The sequence below is a fragment of the Neovison vison genome, chromosome 14, assembly GCF_020171115.1.
Source record: "Neovison vison isolate M4711 chromosome 14, ASM_NN_V1, whole genome shotgun sequence".
Taxonomy (NCBI): Eukaryota; Metazoa; Chordata; class Mammalia; order Carnivora; family Mustelidae; genus Neogale; species Neogale vison.
The window spans coordinates 38,866,263-38,884,531 of NC_058104.1; the positions used below are offsets into that span (position 1 = coordinate 38,866,263).

An 18,269-nucleotide genomic window follows, 5' to 3' on the forward strand; every position below is an offset into this window, starting at 1 on the left:
AGGAGTTAATTATGTAATGAGGGGGCAGGGGGTCGGAGCTAATGAAGCCTGGAGTGGGGGGAGAGAAGGGGAGGGTACCCAGGTATCCGGCCCCCTCTTGGACCCCTTCCAGTCCCCAGGGGTCTCCACCCCAGCCCAACTCCAGGGCCCCAAATAGGGGAGGGGCTGTGATCCTGGGTCTGGAAGGGGCTGAGCTGTGAGCTATAAAGGGGGCATCTCTCAGCACCAGGGCACTGACTCTAGGCAGCGTGACCTGAGGCCAGACGGGAGCACTCCATGTACCATCCACGAGAGTTGTACCCCTCTCTGGGGACAGGCTACCGCCTTGGGCCCCCCCAGCCGGGGACAGATTCCAGCTTCCCGCCTGCCCTGGCAGAGGGCTACCGCTACCCTGGTGAGCATGGGGACCAGCTCCTGTGTCGGGACCGCTGGGGGCTGTGACCCTCTGCTGGCTCCTCATTCTGCCCCCCCACCCCTTCTCCAGATCTGGACCCTCCCAAATTGGATTGCTTCCTCTCCGGGATTGAAGCTGCTCCCTGCACCCTGGGTGCTGCCCCACCCCTGCCCCCGCTCCCCCCAGCCCTGGGCACTGAGCCAGCCCCCCCAGCCCCTGAGGCCCTTCATGCACTCCCCGGAGTCAGCCTGAGCCTGGAGAACCGGGAGCTGTGGAAAGAGTTCAATTCTGTGGGAACAGAGATGATCATCACCAAAGCTGGGAGGTGAGGGGCGGGGCCAGGGTGTGCCCGGGGGCGGGGCCAGGGTCAAGGGGCCCAGGGTGTGCCCGGGTGGGGGGGTCTCCTGGGAAAGGCAGAGTTCCTGGTAATGGGGCTAGGTCTAGGGGTTGCTAGAGGGTCTAGAGCTCTGCCTAAGTTCAGGGTGCCAGTGTGGCCTGGGTCAAGGGTGACTCTAGGGCTGGATGGGAGTCACCTGGTGGCAAGGGCCGAGGGTCAGTCTGTGGAATCTGTAGCTGGTTTAGGGACCAACCTATATAGCAAGGGTCCTAGGTCGGTCTGGGCCTGGGTCAGAAAGTCTGGCTGGGTGATAGGTTCATTTGTGGCCCAAATCGGGGGTCAGCCTGCTGCCAGAGCCAGCACTGACACTACCACTAGGGTCAAGGGCCAGCCAGTGACTGGCATTCAGGGAAGTCTGGCCAGAATCAGGGTCAGTATGTGACTAGGTCTGGGGTCACCTTGGAGGCAGGGATGTGGCCAGTGTGTGGCCCGTGTCTTTCCAGGCCGGGAACTCGGACCTGAGCATGCTAAGTCCTCCGTCCCAATGCGGGCAGGACTTTTTTTTTTTTCCTGAACCAGGTTTGGCCAGCAGTGTAGACTCTGGTGCTGGAGATTAGGTGAGGAGACCAGAGTGGGGAGCAGCAGACTCCCGGCAAGATTATAGGGACAGAAGTGTGTCACCACTGCTTCTGTGGATGGAGTTGGAAGGGGCCAGGAGTCAGGGGTCCTGGCTCTGGTCCTAATCTGCCCTGTGACTCTGGTCAGATCTCCTGTCTGTTCTGTTCCCCGAGTGTAAAATGGGATGAGACAAGCCTCCGGCTCCAAGACCCTGCCCTCTGAATTCTAATTCCACCTCCGTGGACGTTTCTCTGCCAAAGCTGGGTGAGCCCACAGCGGCTGTGCCCCCTGCCGGCGCTGTGCCCCCTCCCAGCCCCAGCCGGTAGCGCCAGGCCTCTCCCATCCCCTCCCCTGTCCAGGCGCATGTTCCCTGCTTGCCGAGTCTCAGTCACTGGCCTGGACCCCGAGGCCCGCTACCTGTTTCTTCTGGATGTGGTTCCCGTGGACGGGGCTCGCTACCGCTGGCAGGGCCGGCGCTGGGAGCCCAGCGGCAAGGCGGAGCCCCGCCTGCCTGACCGCGTCTACATTCACCCCGACTCTCCCGCCACGGGTGCCCACTGGATGCGGCAGCCTGTGTCTTTCCATCGGGTCAAGCTCACCAACAGCACCCTGGACCCCCACGGCCATGTGAGGCCCCAGCTGGCGGGGAGGACAAGTTGAGGGGTGGGTGTGGGGGCCCCCCTGGGCAGGCGGGGCATCCCCCTGGGCAGGCGGGGCGTCACCTCGCTCCTTCTCTCCCAGCTGATCTTGCACTCCATGCACAAGTACCAGCCCCGCATCCACCTGGTGCGGGCCGCCCAGCTCTGCAGCCAGCACTGGGGGGGTGTCGCCTCCTTCCGCTTCCCCGAGACGGCATTCATCTCTGTGACAGCCTACCAGAACCCGCGGGTGAGTGACCGCTTTGGGGGGGGTGTGGGGGTGGGGAGGGGATGGAGGGGTGGGCTCTGCCCTGGCCGTGAGAGCTTTGACCCTGGATGTGTGTCCCCAGATCACACAACTGAAGATCGCCGCCAATCCCTTTGCCAAGGGCTTCCGGGAGAACGGCAGAAACTGTAAGAGGTGGGCACTGTTCATTCATTCCCTGGTTCGTTCAGGGAATGCTTGTGAGCTGACCACCGTGTGCCAGGGACACAGCAGTAAGTAAAGACATTTATTCCCTCGCGGCTTCCGTGTGCCGGGCACAGTTCTAGACGCTGGAGACCCATCCGTGAACAAAACCAAGGGCCCTGCCCTGATGGGACTGGTCCTCTAGGGGACAGAGTGGGCAGGTCAACAGAGAGAAATAAGTAAAATATAATATGTCAGGGATGGGTTCTAAAGAGAAAAGAAATAAAGGCAGGAAGGAAGACAGGAAGGACCGGAGTGAGGTCTGTGTTAGTTTCAGAGGCATGGTCAAGTCTGGCGGACCCAGAGAGGGTATCCGAGGAAGAGCGGGCCGAGAAGCGGGAACAGCCTGTGCGAGGGCCCTGAGGGAGGAGCGTGCCTGCGGTGCGACGGGAGAGGAAGAGGCAAGAGAGGTGAAGGGGAGCCACGTTGGATGGTGGAAGTGTATTTAGGACTCGGCTTCTATTCTGAGTAGAGTTTAGCTCCCTCAGAGCCGTCCTTTGCCCTTAAGGCAGGGACAGACAGGGAGCCAGCCATCAAAGGGTCATCCTTAGCAATGTAAGCTGTGGACAGATGCCGAGAGGGAGGTTGTGCCATGCCATGGGAGGTCTGGAGGACTTCCCTGAGGAAGTGAGACAAGAACGGGAGCTGAGCCAGGATGAGCTAAGGACGTGAGCAGGGGCAGACGGAAGAGGACTCCAGCTAAGGGCGGCTCGGCAAGCCGGGCGGGGTGAGCTGGGTTCGGACCATGCCCTCGCCTTCTAGCTTGGGAAGACTTCCCAAATGCAATACACGCAGCAGGAAACCATTGGAAAGTTTTAAGGGGGAAATCGAGCCTGACTCTGCCACTTTCTAGTCACTTAGTTCTCTGGCCTTCGGTTCCTTCGTCTGTAAAACGGGTATAATAATGGCACCTGCCTGACAGGGTCCCTGGGAGGGTGAAATGCTTGGCACCTGGCAGGTGCTGTTATTACCATCATCATCATCATCATCATCATCACGTCGTCGTCACTGTTCTCCAGGGAGCGGGATGCCCGTGTGAAGAGGAAACTGCGGGGCCCAGAGCCCGGAGCCGCAGAGGCCTATGGGAGCGGAGGTGAGCGTAGTCTCAGGAGCTCCGGGCCGGTCCTCAGGCGCCAGTCCTCCTTAGCCCAGTCTGTCCTCTCCGTCTGCCCAGATGCACCAAGCGGCCCCTGCGACTCCACGCTGGGTGGGGACGTCCGTGAGTCGGACCCAGAGCAGGCCCCGGCCCCCCGAGAAGCTGCCCCGGCCCCAGCTCCTCCGTGCGGCGGCTCCAGCGCCGAAGCCTACCTGCTGCACCCCGCGGCTTTTCACGGAGCCCCCAGTCACCTTCCAACCAGGCGAGTGGACAAGGGCACAGAGCTCGGCTCCTCCGTGTTGGGGGTCCCTTTCCTGCATTCTGACCCGTCTCTTTACTTCAGGAACCCCAGCTTCCCTGAGGCTCCAGACTCGGGGCGTCCAGCGCCCTACTCGGCTGCGTTCCTGGAGCTGCAGCCTGGGCCAGGGGGCTCGGGGTACCCAGCTGCCGCGCCCCCAGCCCCCTTTGCCTCACACTTCCTCCAGGGGGGCCCCTTCCCCCTTGCCTACCCTGGCCCTGGGGCTTATCTGGATGTAGGCTCCAAACCAATGTACTGAGGTGTCCCTGGGCCTCTGCGTCCCCCCCACCCCATCTTCCATCACAGACCTCTGCCGCCCTTCCCCCAGGCCTGTGGCCCCATCCCTTCCACTGGCCCCATCCCCCATGCCAAATGGCTGCCTGGGGCCTCCCCCACCCCACTTCACACTTTGATTTCACTCCCACCCACCCCGGCTTCAAAGCTCTGGCTAAGCTGCTGGGAGTCCAGCTGGGGCCAGCTTCCCCTTCCAGGCTCTCACCTCGGTGTGAATGGAGGGAGGCTCTGCCTGGCCAAATGGGGCCACTGCCCAACACTCCCACCTCCTGAGCCTCACCCTTGGGCTCTGCAAGTTCTACCCACTCACCCCAGTGCAGGCCACACCGGTCCGCTGTCAGGACCAGAGTATTTTTGTTAATAAAACTCCAAAGACCTCGGTGCTCTAAAAACATCAGCTAATGCTATTTGGCCGTGGGCGGGGCTGGGTGAGCAGAGGTTTTGTGGGGAGACCTGGGCCCCGATTCTGACTTGCCAGTTTCTAGCTGCTTGACCTCATGCGTGTGAATCAATAGCTCTCGGGCTATTTCCTTTTTAGGGAAGTGGGGAAATCAGTGTCCTGATGCTCACTTGAATTAAATAAGAATTAAATAAGGCTGCTTCTGAGAACCCAGCCCTCCACCTAGCATGTGGCAAGCCTTCTGTAAATAGTCACTGTCACCAGATACAGACCAGGAAGCTCTGGGGCAGTCAAGGTCCTCTGTGCCCCCAGGTCCCAGGCTGGCGTTGCCGCTTGTGACCCGATCAAGTCTGACACTAACCCAAAGACCATTTTTCTCCTTTTATTAGAATTTTTCTTTGTTTTCTCTCAAAATTTTTTATCTAAAAACAAACAAAAACAAAAAAAAAAAAAAAAAAAGGAAAAAAGAAAACCAGAAAATTATTGGAAACTCCATGGTTCAAGTGGGGAGAAAGGAGAGGAGTCTGGAGCTGAGGCTCCGAGCCTCTCCAGAGAGAAGTCCTCACCCTCGAAGTGCCCTCTCCGGGGGGAGAGCAGAGCCGAGACAGCCCCCCGATGCCCAGCCTCAGTCTGGAGAAGAGGGCAGAGTCACAGTGGTCCGAGGGCCAGGGGGCTGGAGGGATCACAGGAAGTAATCGGCCACGGGCTTCTTGGAGGGGATGCCCCGGGTCTCCTGGGGCGCAGCCTCGAAGATGATGAAATCTTTCTGGAGATGCTCATCCAGCTCCAGGATGGCTGCCACATTCCCACAGCTGGAAGCGGGAGGGCGGCGGCGTCAGCGGCGTGTCTCGGCCCGGCGCCCCGCCCCACCCCGAGCGCCCGCCCCGGGCGGCTCACCGGTAGCAGTAGTTGGGCGCCGACCACACGGTGAGCACAGTCTCGTTGAAGTGCCACTTGTAGCCTTCCATCACCAGCTGGTGCGCGCGGCAGATCATGTCGATGTCGTTGGCCGCGTTGAACTGGGCTACCACGTCGCTGCCGAACAGGTAGCCGGCCCCACGGGGGCTCACGCCCCAGCCTGTTGTGTCTGAGGCAAAGGAAGGTAGGGATGGGGGGAGGGGTGTCCTCCAGGCTTCTCCAGTACCCACCGCCCTTCAACAGAGAACATCCCATCCCCTTCTCCCTATCAGGCCCGTGGGGCCGGAGCCCAGGGCCCGGGTGTGCGCTGGGGGATCCCGGGGACAGGGCAGCAAGTGCCGGAGCAGCCAAGATCCAAAGGAGACAGAATGTTCGGACAGTCGGAGCGACCCCATCATCAGTGACCGTGTGATTTACTGGCCGTGACAGGTGTACCCGAAAGTAGAAGGAAGCGCTGATAGTGACCACGCGGGTCCAGCCAGTGCGAAGGGGGCTTTCCCGCCCCCCCCCGGGAGGGCTGCAGGGCAGTGAGGGAGCGGAAGCTGTGTGACCACAGAAGGAGTTCTGGACTGGGATTGGGGAGACTCGGCTTTCAGTCTCAGCTCTGCTCCAGACGGGCCGGGGAACCCCACAAAATGAGGGCTCCTCATGGGGCCAGCGTCCCGGGAGTCACCCTCTGCAGAAGCCCCTCCACACCGAGGGCGCAGATGATTTTGTCCCGCACAAGCCTCTGAGCGATGAGACACACGCCCAGCCCCTCCGAGCTCCGCCCACCTCCCCGTCGGCAGCCGGGTGCTGGTGAAGACCCGGCCCTGCTCCGCTCTTGCCCACCGCCTGGCCCGACCGTCCGTTCCACACTGTCACCTTTAACTGTCCCTTTAACCACAGGACCTCCTCAGTCTCCTGCCACACTCAAGGGAGAGCCCGCCTGCCGGCCCGCCCGTCCTCACCTTCGGGGTCAGACCAGAGCAGGTCACACATGGGCCCGTCATGGGGCACCTCTTGCTTCCGGTCAATCGTCCGGATCTGGTCCAGGGTCTGGATAGAGGGGGACAGGCCCCCGTGCACGCAGAAGATCTACAGGGAGACAAGAACGGAGCAGAGGCGAGCTGAGCCCCATGCCTCTCCCTGTGCCTCCCCTAGCCGTCCCATCCCCGCAGGGCCTGGGGGCCGGCCTACCTTGCCATCGATGATGGCCGACAGGCTGAGGTAGTCAAAGATCTCAGTGCAGTAGCGCCACACGGTCACCGAACCGTATTTGCGTAGACACTCGTCATAGAAGCCGTAGACCTGCGTGATCTGGCGGCTCTCGTGGTTGCCCCGGATCAGGGTAATCCGGTCAGGATAGCGAACCTGCGGGCAGCCACCCACACGGGGCTGGGGGCTGGGCTCGGTCCCTTGTCAGCTCACGCACCCCTCCCGGAGCACCCACCTCGCAGGCCCGTGTCCCTCCTCTGGGGGATCTGAGGCTTACCCCACTCAACCACGTACTCACTGGCTCCTCTATCCCCAAAAGGTCCCTACCCAGACCCTCCCGTGCCCTGTCACCTCGCCCACCAACGGACACCGTACCTAGGCGAACTCCATGCCCTGCCCCTGCCTGAACGCAGGGGTCCTCTCTTCCCTCCCCTCCAATGCGCAGCTCCGGCTTCTCCTCCAGGGGCCCCATCGCACACCCTCAAGGCAAGGAAAGTGGCTGTGCCCACCCCCTGGCAAGCCGGACCCCAGCAGCACAGCTCAGAGCTGGGGGCGGACGGGTCAGGAGACCAGGGCAGAAAGGAAACAGGTCAGGCCCGAGGGCCCAGCTGTGAGCACCCGAAGCCTGGTTCCCACCTTAAGTGCCAGCAGCAGGAGGAACGTTTCGACGCTGTAGAAACCGCGATCCACAAAGTCCCCCATGAAGAGGTAGTTGGTCTCAGGGACGTCACCACCCACCTGGTGGCGGGGGGGGGGGGTAAGAGGCAGGAAGATTTTGGTTGGTCCCAAATGTCCCACACCACGGTGGCCTCTTTGCCAATCAAGCGGCAGCCCCCTTCCGACGGCCCACCTAGCTAGAGCCCCTCACCTGCCCGCCATGCGCCAAACTCACAGCTTCCGCTCTCAGTGAGGGGGCCTCCCAGTCAGCCCCCAGGCCATCTGTCCCCAAGTCGCCCCACACTTACTCTGAACAGCTCCTTGAGGTCATAGAATTGCCCGTGGATGTCGCCGCACACCTGGGAGGTGAAGAGAGGCGGGCTGGAACTCAGGAGTCCGCAGGCTCCGCCCCGGAGACGAGCCTTTAAAACCCCCGCAGCTTCAGGAGCTCCTCAGGGCTCCGGGCCAGGCCTCGGCTTCTCAGGGCCCAGCCTACTCTCCCACCCTGACTTCGCCTGGCCTGGATCACACCCCATCCCTCAGGCAGTGCCAACTGCTCTGGGAGGGGAAGAGCTAGAGCCAGGTCTACCGCCAGACCCACAGCTTCCGGAAGGCCTGACCCCTCCTCTCCCGCTTCCCCTCAAAGAGCCCAGAAGAAAGCTACTAGTCAGAGAGAACACACGTAAACACGCGTGAACGGGTGCAGCACAGTCACCCCCATGTTAAGAGGCCTTCTGCTCAGGCCAAGCACATGCCCCCCACAGATCAAAAGAGCCTCCCCATAACATCCACTTCCAACAGCAAGGCTCCCTCGAAGACAGGAGAGGGAGGAGACACAGCCTTCGGGGCTCCCAGGGATGAGCGGTAGACCTCGGCAGCCGCCAGGAGCACGGGGAATGCCCACGGCCCTGAAAACGCACGCGGGGCTCTGCAAGGACAGGCGGTACTCACTGTGACCGGCGAGTCCACTCTCTGCACGTTGCTCTCCTCTACCAAGATCTCTCTGGAGACAGGAGAAGACCAGGGTCACCACAGCCAGGCCAGCCCGGCCCGATTCCTCATCTCTTTGAGAGGAGGTTAGGAGGCAGTCCCTGAGCCAGGATGGGCTGACCGCGCTTCCCCAAGGCCAGAGCCCAGACGCTTACTGCATCCAAAGCCCTTCCAAGAAGGCAGTGGCCTTCCGAGCCTTGACCCTCCCGGCTGCCCTCTTTCACACGTCCGGGGCTCCTTCCAGAAACAGACCTCCTCTGCGCACAGAGCCCTCTGCTCAGGCCGCCCTCAGCCTGGAGCACTCTGAGCCCGTGTCCCCCGCTGAGCCGACAGTCCCTCTCTGCCCATCACGGAGGCCCGCCCAGGCCGTCCGAAGGCACCCAGTCATCAGACACGCGTCACAGAGCTGCGCTCTTTCCTTAGGTAGAGGGGGGACAACTTTGTTCTTCCGCTCCTCCCTGCAGCGGAGTCTGTTACTACTCGGGAGCTCACGACAGAAAACCACTTGGTCAGTAACAGCCAACGGAAGAGGCGCCATGCTTCCGGTTTCCACCTTGGTGACAGCGGCAGTGACCCTCCAGATCACGCCCTGCCCCGGGGCCGTAGGAAGAGCTCTGCGGCGAGGACGGAAGAGCCCACCCCAAGGCAGACACTGTGGCGCCGCCCACTGCTCAGATGAGTAAACTGGCCCCAGTCCAAAAGGGCGGACTTGAACAGGAGGCCTGGCTCTGGCCTCCGACGCTGTTATCAAACCGCTCTGGTGTGGGAGGGCCCGGGGCACTTGCCTACCTTTCCCTGCCAGCCTCCTAGCAGACTAGGACAGCCCCGAGCTCGGGTGGTTTTACCTATGTCCCCGAGCGCACGCGCTCGGACAAAGGCAGCTGGAGGGAAGTGTGCGTGCTTGGCTTTCTGGCAACAGGAAGAAGCCTTGGCCGGGGTCGGAGGGCCCGTCTGGCAACCAGGCCCCCCCACCGGGGCTGGCTCTCGTGTCCTGCATCTTTCCTCATCAACTGCTTGTGACGACCTTCCCAGCTGACCAGCTGAGGCTCTTTTCATCCTCATCTGACAGAGAAACCGAGCTTAGCGATAAAAAGGGCAGGATCAAGGTCACAAAGCTGGAGAATGAAAGACGTAGAATTCAGCAGCCTAATGGACTAAGAATCCGTGCCGGTCTCATCCACAGATTCGGTCTAACGCCCCCACCGACCCGGGGCTAGCAGGGCCCAGCACGCTCCGGGAACAGGGGCCAGTCTCTGACCCATCTCTGTCACTCAGAGGGCTCACACCTGCCCACCTTCACTTCCGCAACAAATGCCACCTTTAGGACGTGCCTGCCGAAGTGCCAGTCCCTTTCCCTGCATACGTGGAATCCCATTCGAGCTCCATAATGACATCAAAGTTCTGAAGGGGTAAAGTGACTTGAGCAGGGTCACACTGTTTACAAGTGACAAAGCTGGAATTCATACTGGAGACCACTTGATTCAAACCCTCTGCTCTGGGGCGCTGGTGTGGCTCAGTCCATTAAGCATCTGCTTCAGCTCAGGTCATGATCTCAGGGTCCTAGGATCGAGCCCCACGTCAGGGTCCCTGCTCAGCAGGGAGTCTGCTTCTCCCTCTTCCACCTACTCGTGGTCTCTCTCCCTCTATTTCACTCTTCCAAATAAATAAGATCTTTAAAAAAACACACACAAAAAAACCCTCTGCTCTCTTCCTACGCTAATCCACACGGAGGACGTGGCGACTGGTCCTCTCGATGCGAACACTAGCTACCATCACCACCGAGTCAATTCAGGCCCTTGGGCAAGGTGAGTCTTACAGGAAAAAGAAGGGTGCCAAGCAGTAATTGGATCCCAAAAATGCCTCCCAAGACTGAGAGAACAGGGGTGACTAAAAACACCTCGGGGCCGGCCCAGGCAGGGAAATTTTCTCGAGCTGGCGAAACACAGAGTCACAGACACGCGTTTAGAACGAGGCCGTGCCTGCTCGTCCAACAGGCCTGGCCTGGCCGCTGTGGGTCTGTCTGAGGTAAAGCCAAGCAAGGGGCTGAGAGCCACCCGTTCAGAAGTCAGGCGGCCACTTTCTCTCTGGGTGACCTCAGTCGGGTCACGAGGCCTCTAGGAGTCACGGAAAAGGGAGTCATGTAAGATAGTTCCAACCTCAAAAGACTGCTGGGAGGAAGGCAGGAGTTGCGTGTCAGTGTGAGGCCTGCTGTGGGGCAGCGGGCTGCTGTTCAGCAAATGCAGGGTCATTCTGCCTGCCCTTTCCCCACCATCCCCAGATACAAGCCACAAAAAGTACCTCCGGGGAGGCGGGTGAGCGGTCTTCTCGCTGGTGCCCACACATGTCAGAGCCTCCACTCCGCCCGCTCTTAGAGGCCTTCCCCGGTGCCATCCGCCCTTAGGGCCGCACCCTCGTCCTACGCGGTAGGGACACCACCGCCTGGAGACCGCTGAGCGCTTACGTCCTACCAACGCGCGGTGCCGAGCTTGTCCCAAGCACCAGCTTCCTGGTGCGTCACCACCATCTTCTTAAATACTACAACTCCCTCTTGACAAAGGAAGAAACCGGGCAGCGACCTCACGATCCCCGACCCCGCCTGCCAGCGGCGGCACTCACATTCCAACCCAGAACCATCGCGTTCCAAAGCCTGAGCTCCGAACCACCCGGTCATCCTTCTTCCCGAGGGGTCTCCCGCCACGTCAGGTTTAATGCTACTCTGGCTGCTTATCCGCTACCCTTTCCCACAGAACCCGAGGTGACCCAACGCCAGGGTCTCAAGTGAAGGCTTGAAAAGCCACAGGGCGCGGAGCGCTGGCTTCAGACTCCGTCCCTTACTTGCTGGCTGACTCCGAACATGAGTCCTCACCTGCAGAACGGGGACCGTACCGGCCGCCCTTAGGAGCTGTTCTTAGAGTTAAAAGAGTTTTAGAAACCAGAGTGTTTCGCTTTTCTGCCTCGAACTTTTATCCTGGTGGACAATCCCTTTCATCGTCTTACTCTTCCAGGCCTATCCCCAAAGTTCAGTTCTTCCAAGAACCCTCCGTTCCCCCGACAAGTTAGGGCGGTCTCCCTGAGCGGCTCCAAAACTTTTCACAAAAACCCTCTACCGCCACTGAAAACACATCCCCTAGTACTTTAAGTGTCTTTCTCCAGGTCTGTCTTCTCCCAACAGGCTGGCTGCTCCTCGAGGGAAGGGGCCCTATTCTGCTCCTCTCTGGGAAGGATTTCAGGACGAGCGAGGCCCCACGTTCTCAGCTGGGTCTGCCCCAGGCCGGAACCCCTGAAGAGCGGGGCCACCGGGCTCACCTGGCCTTAGCGCACAGGGCCTTGACTTCGCTCTCTTTGATGAGCTCGCAGCGCCGCAGCTGCTCGATCTGCCGGTCCAGGTCGCTGATCTCCGCCATGGCCCACCCCCCCCCGGCGCGGGTCAGAGCCGGGGCCGCCGCCCCCTCCGCACCGCACAGGGGTCTCCTGAGAAAGGCGAAGACGAGCCCGTCGATCAGACCGTCCGCAGGGGGCGCCGGGGGTGGAGGGACTGAGGCAACTCGACCCCGGAGCTGGCCCGACCCCCCCCACCCCCGCCCCCTCTCACATCGGCCCCCGATCCCCAGAAGTCCCACGGCCCTGGCCGCTCCCCGCTAACTCCCGTCGAACCCGGCGGCCCCGCGTTCGGGACGGTGGCCTACAGGGGTCTCAGACTATTACCGCCGCCGCGACTCCGGCTCCCGCTCCCGGGCTCCCTGCCTTCCTCCTTCCCTTCGCTGTGGGCCGCCGCCGCCGCCGCTTCCACTTCCGGCCCCGCCGCGGAAGCAAAGGGGGATCAGTTCCGCCGCGCGCCGGATGTGGCGTCATACACACCCTCCCCCTCCCGCGCCGCGCCCCTACCCCCTCCTCCCGAGCCTAAGGATGGGAACGAGCGGAGGAGGCGGATGTCGGCGGCCTGCGGGCGGGGCTGACCGCGGGCGGAGCGGGCGGAGCGGGCGGGTGCTGCCTGGGCCGGGGGACGCCTCAGTCCGCTCCGCTCCGGCCTCAGTGAGGGAAGCAAGCTGAGCTGCGGCTCCGCGTGGAGCTTCGTTCCACGTTTTATCGGACTCGGCCTCCCCCGTTCCAGCCCCGGCGGGTCACACTTGCAGCCCCAGTGCTTAGAACACGGCTGAGCACAGCACGCGTAAGCTCAGTGCAAGTTCGACGGATCGAGCCATCCTGGCCCAATCTCCTTCCCCGGCCGCGGAGAACTCCCTGCCATGGAGGACCTCTTAGTGAGAAGCAGAAAGGCCACCTTGCTCACACCTCGCTTAGTCACTGTGACCCGATTCCAGAATAGCCCCAGACCTCCACCCCTCCGTTGCTTCCTCTTGTCTGCAAGCTGTAGTCCATTTTAAGGAATCCGTTCTAAGTTCTCCTCCATCTATCACTTACACGTTCTGGAATTCACTGCTACTACAAAAGGTCCCAAACCCCCAAAGTGACATTTGAAGGAAACGGCTTGTCTGTTAAGCATACTTCATGGTGTCGAGAGCCTTTGCACAGGCTGCTTCCTTTAGAAAAATCCTTTTTGCTATCTTCTGTTGACCTTCAATTTTTGCTTTTCTTGACTTTCAGAGAGAGCTGAAGTGAAGCCAGGCACAGAAGTGAGGCCGAAGTTTAGAGGAGCACTAAGGATGGGTTTGGTTTTGTATATAGGCAACATGCAGATGTGCATTGAAGCTTAAGGACAGAGTCCCTAACTCCTACAAGGTCCTAGTCGGTTCTACAAGCATCAGCACAGGGATTCTGCTAGGTCCAGAGAGACCACAAAATCAAGATTTTTTTTTTCTCTAGAGGGAAGCTGACACATAAAGGGCCTGTTACCAAGAAACTCAGGAAATGGCAAGATTCACTCATGAGGTCCCTTGTTATGACCAGGATCTAACAGCTCAGACCCATGTAGGTAACTGCTCCACCCCAGCTGGAAGGGTTCAGGGCATGGCACGGGTCAAGTGCAGGGCCTTCACCATGGCTTCATGTAATATAGCAGCTACACTGGCTCAGGGCTTAGCCTGGAACCTGAGCCCCACAGTTCTGTATGTGTTGCTGAGGTCACTGTTGCAAAGGGATTCTGGGTTTCTCAAGGGCTTCCCCGCCCCAAAGAAGATTAATTAAGCCAGTTCTAATCTCATCTCCTGTTAAGATGGGAAACAGACCAGCTCAACAGTGGAGATGAAGGACGTACGTATTAATAATCTTGTCTTCATCAAGAAAAGTGCCCTCTCAAGCAGTATGGCCTTGAGCATGAACACCTACTCCTCGAGCTCACTTGTGTGGCCTGGCTCACAGCACTCGGGAGGTGTTGGCTTTTGTCAGTGACCGTCGTTCTCACAGGAGCCTTTCTGCATCTGTCAATTCTGGGTCTGAAAAGCGCAGCTGAGCCTAACAGTTCACATGTAGTCCCCAGCTGTGGCCTTACTGGGTGCTGCTGGCAAAAAGGGGCAAAAAAAGCCCTTGATGGCAGAGAAAATTCCACAAGGTCTCTTCTTGAAGACCTGGGCCAGAGTAAAACAAAGCAGAAGGTCCTCTCCCAGACCCAGTTGATTTTCTCCTGCCTCTCAAGGACAAACAGAGAACAAGGACTCTTCCAGGCGCTGCCGCCTACCCCAGTCCTCCCCTGGCCCGAACACCACACACAGACAGCAGACTCCCCCTTAAATAGTTGTTTATTGGCAGTGGGCTGGAAAGAGCAATGGAGTTAGCATATACAGACAACACCACACACCAATGTCACGTGGGAGGCAAAGTGATGGCAAAGAGCAGCCTGGAGCCCTGCTGAGGCCCCCCTCTTCGAGAGTGAGTGTGGAGGGGGCAGGGGCTGGAGTGTTGAGGGGGTAGCGGACACCTCCACTTAGTAGGCATGGTTGGAGATGAAGAGGGACTCGCTGGCTGCAGCCCCGGCCTGACCACTCGGGGTATACTTTCCTTGGCAGGCAAGGCTGTTGGCCTAAGAGGGGAAAGGAGCCAGAGTGAGGTCTCATCAGAATTCCACCTGCCCTGGTACCCTGCCCACCTCCATCCAGTCCCATCCTTACCAGGGCTCGCTTGATGTACTCCTCCTGGGCAGCCTTCAGGTTCTCCTTCTTCCCACCCCAGGCCTTCAGGGCAGAAGCCTGGAGCGCTCGGCCATAGGAGAAGGTCAGGGCCCATGGCTTCAGCAGGGGGCACTTGTTGATGGCGTTGAGGTTGATGGATGCCTCCTCCTCACTCTGGCCTCCAGAAAGGAAGGTGATCCCTACCCAGCAAGGAGTAAAGTGCAGTAAGAGGCTGTACGCAAAAACCTGGGGTTTGGTAGAAGCTTCTAGAATCTGACCCAATGGGCTAAGGACTACGGTGGTCGTCCACCTCCCACAGGTCAAGAGGGGGATAAAGCTCTCACCAGTGACAGCAGGGGGCACTGTGCGGCGCAGTGCTGTGACAGTTGCCATGGCAATCTCCTCATGAGAATATTTCTGGGTGCAGGCATGGCCTGGGGTTACCATGTTGGGCTTCAGCAGAGTGCCTTCCAGGTAGATGTGGTGGTCACTCAGAGCCTTGTACACGGCAGCCAGCACCTAGAGCAGAGCAGGGCCACAGTGGAATTGAGGTGGAGTTGGGGGCAGGGTGGGGCAGAGGTCAGTCCCCAGGCCCTCGGCCCAGCTGCCTAGCCACCACGCCACCCACAAAGGCAGGCACCTTACCTTCTCGGTTACATACTGACAGCGTTTCAAGTCGTGGTCCCCATCCGGGAGGATCTCAGGCTCCACGATGGGCACGATGCCATTCTGTGGAGGACAAGGGAGCCATGAGTCCCCCTAACCCAGAGCCCACCTACAGCTCTCGGAGCCATCAGCCAAGACCTTCTGTCCATGACGACAGAAACTCATGGCTTCACAGCCGGCAGCGGACCTCAGGAGACAGGATCTCCTCCGAACCACCCCCACAATCACACCCCCCAGCCCGGCTCACAGGGCCCTCGGGTGTCCTCCATGGGCCCAAGCCTGACGCTTGCTGAGGCTCCAGAACAGCTGCCTTGGATGCAGGTGTGGTACGTATCCTGACAGATGAGCAGCAGGCTAGCTGACGTTCTGGAACCGAAAGAGGTGGGAGGTGGCCTGCCGGGGACCCACCAGCCCACCTGCTGGCAGATGCTGGCATAACGGGCCAGAACATTGGCATTTTCCATGATGGCAAGGGCTGAGGGGGTGTGTTCCCCAATCTTCAGCACACAGCGCCACTTGGCAAAGTCAGCTCCGTCCTTCTTGTACTGGGCACAGCGCTCGGACAGCCCATCCAGCCCTGGAGGGAGGACAGAGGAGTCAGAGCATGGCAGAAGAGGGGGGCAGGTGGCACCCAGGGGGGTCAGGCCTAGAATGGGTTGGTCTGGAGGGCAGGGAGCAGAGCAGTTTCTCACCCTGGGTGGTGGTCTCGCCGTTTGTTCCTGCCAGGGGTACCACGCCCTTGTCCACCTGTTGGGAGTTAGGGGGGAGCGAGCAACAATGTGAGATGGGGAAGTGCCCTGAGCACTGCACACTGCCCTCCACCTTCTCAACCTTTTGAGTGGTAGCTACCTCCCTTTGCAAACGTTTTCACATAGTCACAATACTTGATCCCAGGAGATAGAAAATACGTGGGGATGTGATCAGAGCGAGCCTGGGCTCCTAGTCATTACTAACCCGGTAAGCCACACACATCATGCCTTGAGTTTCTGGTTTTTGTCTGTACGACGTAAGAATACTGGGCTCTGAGAATTACAAGGATTAAAAATGCCAAGCAGGAGCACGTATCTGGCTCAGCCAGTGGAGCCTGTGGTCTTCTCATCTCAGGGTTGGCTGGGAGTTTGAGCCCCACAAAGGGTGTAGGACTTACTTTAAAAAAGGAAAAAAAAAAAAAAAAAAAAAGCCCAACAGATCCTGTAAGTTTCTAGCTCTTCACATGCGCTTTGGCAGTGACCTGGGGCAGACCCCCCAACCCGAAGCCCGCCCCAGCACAGCCTCCAACTCCGGCCTTCTCTCCCCTATCTACCTCATCTCTCGCATCCCGAGACCCGGCCCCCTCACCTTGATGCCCACAACACCGCCCTTGGATTTGATAACTTGGGGGAAGGGACGCCCATCATCTGTCTTCTGGTACAGGGTCTCGTGGAAGAGGATGACGCCCCCGATGCAGGGGTTCACGCGGTCATCAGCGGTCAGCAGCAACTGGCGGTAGAAGCGGCGGTTCTCCTCTGTGTTCTCAGTGCCGATGGACTGCAGCCGCTTGGCGATGCTCCCTGCAAAGGGGCAGCACGCGGAAATAAGGGGATCAGCCGGTCATCCTCGACCCTAGGCACTCCTCCTCCTGTGTCCTGCCCATACCAGTGGACTCATCTGCAGCCAGGATGCCCTTGCCCGGAGCCACGATGCGGTGAGCGATGTCAGAAAGCTCCTTCTTCTGCTCCGGGGTCAGTGCTGGGTATTGGTAAGGCATGGTGCCGGTCGGTTCCTGCGCAGAGGCAGCAGACGGGGAGGACTGGTTAGCTGGGTCTCACATGGTCTCCGGACCAGCAGGACCCCCTCCTGGAAGTCCAGACAAAAGTTCCCTACCTCCCCTGCTCCATCCACATCGACAGGTTTCTGGCCACTTCCTGTCCCCAGCCCTCGCCCTGCACCCAACTTCCCTATACTAGGCCTGCCTCCGGTACCTTTCCTAACTCTGTCTGTTGCTGGGTGTTTCCCAGCTGTGGGTGGGGTTGCATACTGGCATCTGGGGCAATGCAATAGGCCAGAGCCATAGACAGATGGGTCATGTAGAAGCTGGACCCTTCTTGCATGCGCTCTGCCATGGGGTCACCTTGCCTAGAAGCAGAACCGAACCGGAGTGTTTTAGAATTTAGAGAGGGCACACAGGCAGAGGGCCCAACCCAAGGGCCCAGAAAAGGGAAAGTTCGGTGCTTCAAGCCCCACAGCACAAGGGCCAGAGCCGAGATTTAGAACCCAAATCCTCTGGTCAGGGCCTTCCAATCCACCCAAGATCCCAAGGCTGGCCCAGGCTCCAAAGCCTCAAGGACATCCCAAGGTCAAACTTCTCCCCCCAGGGTTGGGGAGTGTTAAGGGCAGTTCAAGAATCAAAAGCCAAGCAAAGGGCAGCCGAGGAAGCCCAGCCCAGGAAGGCGTTAGGAGTAAGGTTTGTCCATCTCACTGTTCATACAGGTTGAGAAAATTGTAGCGAAGCAAGCGGCCCACCCCTTCCCCAGAAAAGGCTCGTCCGCTCGCACCGCCGCAGCTGCTCCAGGCTCACAATCAAGGTCACCCAGTAAGGAAAGACACGGAAAGTGTTAACGGGGCATCAGGCGCCTCCATGGGGTTCCCCCCTTCGTCGGGGGCGCCCACCTCCCAGCGCAGGGCCCAACCACGCTCTCCGGAACCCTCAGGCAGTATAGGAGCTGGCCCCCTCCCCTCGCTGCCTCTTAGGACCCCCGCAGAGGCGAAGCAGCCGTAAGGCTTTGCACCTGGGGTCCGAGCAAGCGGAGGAGAGAGAATGGCCCTCCATCTCGTCCGGTTTCCTCCCCCCGCCATGACTCAGCGCGCGGAGCCACTGCATTGCGCAGCAAACCCAGCGCGCTCAAGCTGGAGAAGGTTGCGGAGTCCGGGCCGGGGGCCTACGTGTAGGTGGTAGTGGGGAGGGCGAGACGCTGGGCCCGAGCTGCGGTGGGGGAGATGGGGTCAGGCTGCCGACTGCCCCCAGAATCCTTCTCTACGGTCCCTGACCTTCGCACATGGCGAGGGGCGCTCACCTGGCACGGGAGGGGGCGGATCTGCGGGGTGCGGCGGTGGAGGGCGGCGCGCGGGCGAGCAGACTAACGAAGGGAACGCGACCGTCGTCACCAGCACTCTGGTTCTGCGGCGCGTTCCAGGAGGAACACAGCCGGCTCAGCTCCCGAGGGGGCGGCGCAGGGGGCGGGCGGGAGGGAGGTGG

At 60.1% G+C, this 18,269-nt stretch overlaps 3 protein-coding genes across 4 annotated transcripts; 1 reads left to right on the forward strand and 2 right to left on the reverse strand.

Moving 5' to 3' along the window:
• Positions 1-154: 154 nt before the first annotated feature.
• Positions 155-4,512, forward strand: TBX6 (T-box transcription factor 6). Its single transcript, XM_044232713.1, has 8 exons — positions 155-394; positions 485-719; positions 1,709-1,976; positions 2,091-2,237; positions 2,338-2,408; positions 3,476-3,549; positions 3,631-3,814; positions 3,896-4,512. Exons 1-8 carry the CDS (start codon positions 277-279, stop codon positions 4,107-4,109), a joined length of 1,311 nt encoding a protein of 436 aa, XP_044088648.1. The 5' UTR covers positions 155-276; the 3' UTR covers positions 4,110-4,512.
• A 711-nt stretch (positions 4,513-5,223) lies between these two features.
• On the reverse strand, positions 5,224-12,076 carry PPP4C (protein phosphatase 4 catalytic subunit). 2 transcript variants are annotated; one of them, XM_044232967.1, is made up of 9 exons: positions 12,012-12,076; positions 11,613-11,777; positions 8,268-8,319; positions 7,625-7,675; positions 7,296-7,397; positions 6,642-6,815; positions 6,413-6,539; positions 5,442-5,631; positions 5,224-5,356 (listed from the first exon to the last, which is right to left on the reverse strand). In XM_044232967.1, exons 2-9 carry the CDS (start codon positions 11,708-11,710, stop codon positions 5,227-5,229), a joined length of 924 nt encoding a protein of 307 aa, XP_044088902.1. In that variant the 5' UTR covers positions 11,711-11,777; positions 12,012-12,076; the 3' UTR covers positions 5,224-5,226. The 2 variants fall into 2 exon arrangements, with proteins under 2 accessions (XP_044088902.1, XP_044088904.1); XM_044232969.1 differs by lacking the exon at positions 11,613-11,777 and having other exon boundaries at positions 12,012-12,069.
• A 1,905-nt stretch (positions 12,077-13,981) lies between these two features.
• ALDOA (aldolase, fructose-bisphosphate A) lies at positions 13,982-18,260 on the reverse strand. The gene is made up of 9 exons (XM_044234241.1): positions 18,088-18,260; positions 16,670-16,796; positions 16,373-16,584; positions 15,727-15,781; positions 15,451-15,611; positions 15,014-15,097; positions 14,713-14,887; positions 14,369-14,568; positions 13,982-14,280 (listed from the first exon to the last, which is right to left on the reverse strand). The coding sequence occupies exons 2-9, from the start codon at positions 16,779-16,781 to the stop codon at positions 14,185-14,187; spliced, it is 1,095 nt and encodes a 364-aa protein (XP_044090176.1). The 5' UTR covers positions 16,782-16,796; positions 18,088-18,260; the 3' UTR covers positions 13,982-14,184.
• Positions 18,261-18,269: the final 9 nt, after the last annotated feature.